This window comes from Rhinopithecus bieti, unplaced genomic scaffold, assembly GCF_001698545.2.
Source record: "Rhinopithecus bieti isolate Rb0 unplaced genomic scaffold, ASM169854v2 scaffold_70550, whole genome shotgun sequence".
Classification (NCBI taxonomy): Eukaryota; Metazoa; Chordata; class Mammalia; order Primates; family Cercopithecidae; genus Rhinopithecus; species Rhinopithecus bieti.
The window spans coordinates 248,940-252,424 of NW_016826791.1; the positions used below are offsets into that span (position 1 = coordinate 248,940).

The 3,485-nt window shown below is 58.7% G+C and overlaps 1 protein-coding gene across 1 annotated transcript in view; it reads right to left on the reverse strand.

The window, feature by feature from the left end:
* Positions 1 to 3,485, reverse strand: part of LMTK3 (lemur tyrosine kinase 3) — a 28,567-nt gene that overhangs the window by 10,656 nt on the left and 14,426 nt on the right. The window contains 1 exon segment of the mRNA XM_017863626.1: positions 2,051 to 3,483. Coding sequence (XP_017719115.1) covers positions 2,051 to 3,483 — 1,433 coding nt within the window.

Genomic DNA, 3,485 nt, shown 5'->3' on the forward strand with positions numbered 1-3,485 from the left:
TTTTTTTTTTTTTTTTTTTGAGACGGAGTCTCGCTGTGTCGCCCAGGCTGGAGTGCAGTGGCTGGATCAGCTCACTGCAAGCTCCGCCTCCCGGGTTTACGCCATTCTCCTGCCTCAGCCTCCCGAGTAGCTGGGACTACAGGCGCCCGCAACCTCGCCCAGCTAGTTTTTTGTATTTTTTAGTAGAGACCGGGTTTCACCATGTTCACCAGGATGGTCTCGATCTTCTGACCTCGTGATCCGCCCGTTTGGCCTCCCAAACTGCTGGGATTACAGGCTTGAGCCACCGCGCCCGGCCTCACCCCCCAATTGTAATCCAACCCAGATCCTCTGAGGCATTTTAGCTGCTCATCTCCCAACATTTTCTTGCTGCCTGGGCTGTTTCCTGATACAGCTGGTCACAAACTCCCTACAACAATCTCAAGGAAGTGACAGTGTTCAAACACCACAGGCTTTGAGGAAGAAACGTCCTCTGTCCAGCTCACTTCCTGACCCTTGCCCACTGAGCCACAGGCTCCTCTATGGAGATGATAACTGTTTCCTCAAGTGTGGCTGTGAGGTTGCCAAAATAAAACAGGACCCAGCCACTTATAACTTTCATACCCATATTTAAGGAAATTGCGCCTCCCAGAGATTCTGCTGGAACTGTATTTCCTATGTCCACATCTAAACAAGGGCTATTTATTTTTACCCTTCATTTATCTTAAATAGTTTCCTCTGTGGCAAAACACTTCCTGCATTCCTACCAAAACTTTTCAGGAAAAGGCGAATCTCTGCCTTCCAGCTCACTAGTCCCATGGTGGTGGAGTTGGGTCAGGGCAGGGTCTGAAGCTCCCTGGGTCCCAGCCTTGGGCAGCTCAGGGCCTGGCACACAGGGGGCCTGGCACACTGGATAGATGCCTTAGCTTATTGGAAAGTTGTTTTAGTTGTTTTTTTTGTTGTTGTTGTTTTGTTTTGGAGACAGAGTCTTGCTGTCACCCAGGCTGGAGTGCAGTGATGTGATCTCGGCTCACTGCAACCTCTGACTCCCAGGATCAAGCTATTCTTGTGCCTCAGCCTCCCGAGTAGCTGGGACTACAGGTGCATGCCACCACGCTGGCTAATTTTTTTTTTTTTTTTTTTTTTTTTTTTTTTTGAGACAGAGTCTCAAATGCTCCTTGCTCTATGGCCCAGGCTGGAGTGCAGTGGCGCAATCTTGGCTCAGTGCAAACTCTACCTCCCGAGTTCAAGCGATTCTCCTGCCTCAGCCTCCTGAGTAGCTGGGATTTCAGGCGCCTACCACAAAGCCTGGCTAATTTTTGTATTTTTAATAGAGACGAGGTTTTGCCATGTCGTCCAGGCTGGTCCTGAACTCCTGACCTCAGGTGATCCACCCACCTTGGCCTCCCAAAATGCTGGGATTACAGGCATGAGCCACTGAGCCCAGCCAGCTTATTAAGTTTAAATCAGCACATGCTGGCAGCCTGGGGCCCTTGAGCCATCCACAGACAGGCTTCCTTTGAATTGGCTACAACCATAAAAACAAAACTAAACAAAAACCAGAGCTCTAGTTCAAAAGGGAAAAGTAGCAGATTCACCAACACCAGGTACACATTCCTGAGAAATGGCTGCCCCGTCTACACAGGGCATTTCTTCTGAAGCCCCACTCTGCCTCCCCAGCATGCTTCATCCATTTCCCTATGTTGTCTGGCCCCTGTGGGCATGAGTTTGAGACCCCTGGTCTAAGTGAACTGCAATAATAAAAGCAGGTGCTTACTGAATCCCCAGCTCTGATTAAGTGCTTTGGACGTCCTAATTCATTTAACCTTCACAGCAACCCTATGAGGTAGGTTCTAACCCTGCCATGCGTTTTTGGCAGATGGGTAAACTGAGGCACCATGCAGCAAGGACATTTGCCCAAGGCTAAAGAGCTAGAACAAGGACCGAGCCAGGATGTGAGCCCAGGTAGTGCAGGCTTCAGGGCCTGCATTCATCACTGCCAGCCCGACCCGCCATCTTTACCCACACTCACCCTCCGCAGCCTCAGAAACAGCCGGACCTCAGCCCTGACTGTGCCTCGCAGCCTCCTCACCTTTGATCTGCTCGCTGTTCCCCTGAGGGGGTCCCAAGTCCAAGAATAGTCGTGGCATCTCGGGGCCCTTCCTCTCGGGCTTGGGGGGGTCCCCGTCTCCGCTGGGTGCCGTGTCTCCGCCGGCCCTGCTGTCTGGGGCCCCGGGCTCTCCCTCGGGGGCCACCTCCGGCCTGGCTCTCGGGGGCGCTGGCTCCAGCCTCCTCGGCTGTGCCTCCGGTGGCGGTGGCAGCGGTGGCGGCGGTGGCTGCGGCCTCGTGTAATCTACCCATCCGGCCTTTGCGTCCACGCCGCTTCCGGGGCCGCCGCCGGGGCCCGTCCCCGTGCCCACTGGGGCTCGGCCCCCACTCCCGAGGTCCAGCCTCCCAGCCCCTGGGGCTCTCGGCGCCCCCCCAGTCTCGGGGGCTCTCCTCTCGGTCCCGGGTTCCAGCGTCCCGTTCTTGGGGGCTGGGCCAAGGGGGCCAGGGGCTGTCTCCCCGCCGTTCCGGGAGGAGGCCACTGCGCTGGGTGCAGGGGCTCTCTCCAGAGAGGTCTCTGGGGCTGGCTCCCCGATCGTGGGGGCTGGACCCCAACTCTCGGGCGTCTTCTCCCAGGGCCCTGGGGCTCTCCAAGGCCCAGTCTCTGGTAGCCTCTCCGTGTTCCTGGGGAATCTCAGGACCCCATTCTCTGACACCTTGTCCTCGCTCTTTGGGGGTGTCAGGCCCCCATTCACCAGCACCTTCTCCCCGGCCTCTGGGGACCTCAGCTCCCCATTCTCCAGTGCTTTCTCCTCCCTCCTTGGGGGTGTCAGCTCCCCATTCTCCAGCACTTTCTCTTCTGTCTCGGGGGACTCCAGGGCCCCATTCTCCGCCGCCTTCTGCTCGATGCCTGCCTTCTCCTCGATGCCCGGGGCTGTCTGGTCCCCGTTCTCCAGCACTGTCACCCCGTTCACTGGGAGGCTCAGGCTTGGGGCTTGTTTCCCGTTGCCCAGGGCTGTCGGGTCCCTGTTCAGGCCCGGGACTTTCTCTCTGTTCCCGGGGCCTCTCCCCGCCTTCCTGGGTCCTGTCTCCCGCGCTGTCGCCCCCTTCTCCCCCAGGAGGTTCCTTGTCACATCCTCCCGCAGGGACATCAGCAGCTGCTCCGTGCTCACTTGAACCACGAAGGTCGGCTTCTCCCGGGGCCCCGGGAGTGGGAGCGGACCCGGATCTGGAGGTGGCCGGGGCGCTCCTGGGTCGGGTGGCTCGGGGGGAGCCCGCGGCCGAGGGACCCCTTCCTCCTCGGCCGCCCCCCCACCTGGGAAGGCTCCCTCGGGGGAAAAAGGGGTCTCGGTCTCGTAGCCGCTGTCCCCCGGCTTGGGGCCCGGCGACGAGAGGCCTGAACCGGGACTGGCCACGGCCGAAGGGGGGTCGGGGACGCGGCCGGGTCCGCGGGGGCCCGA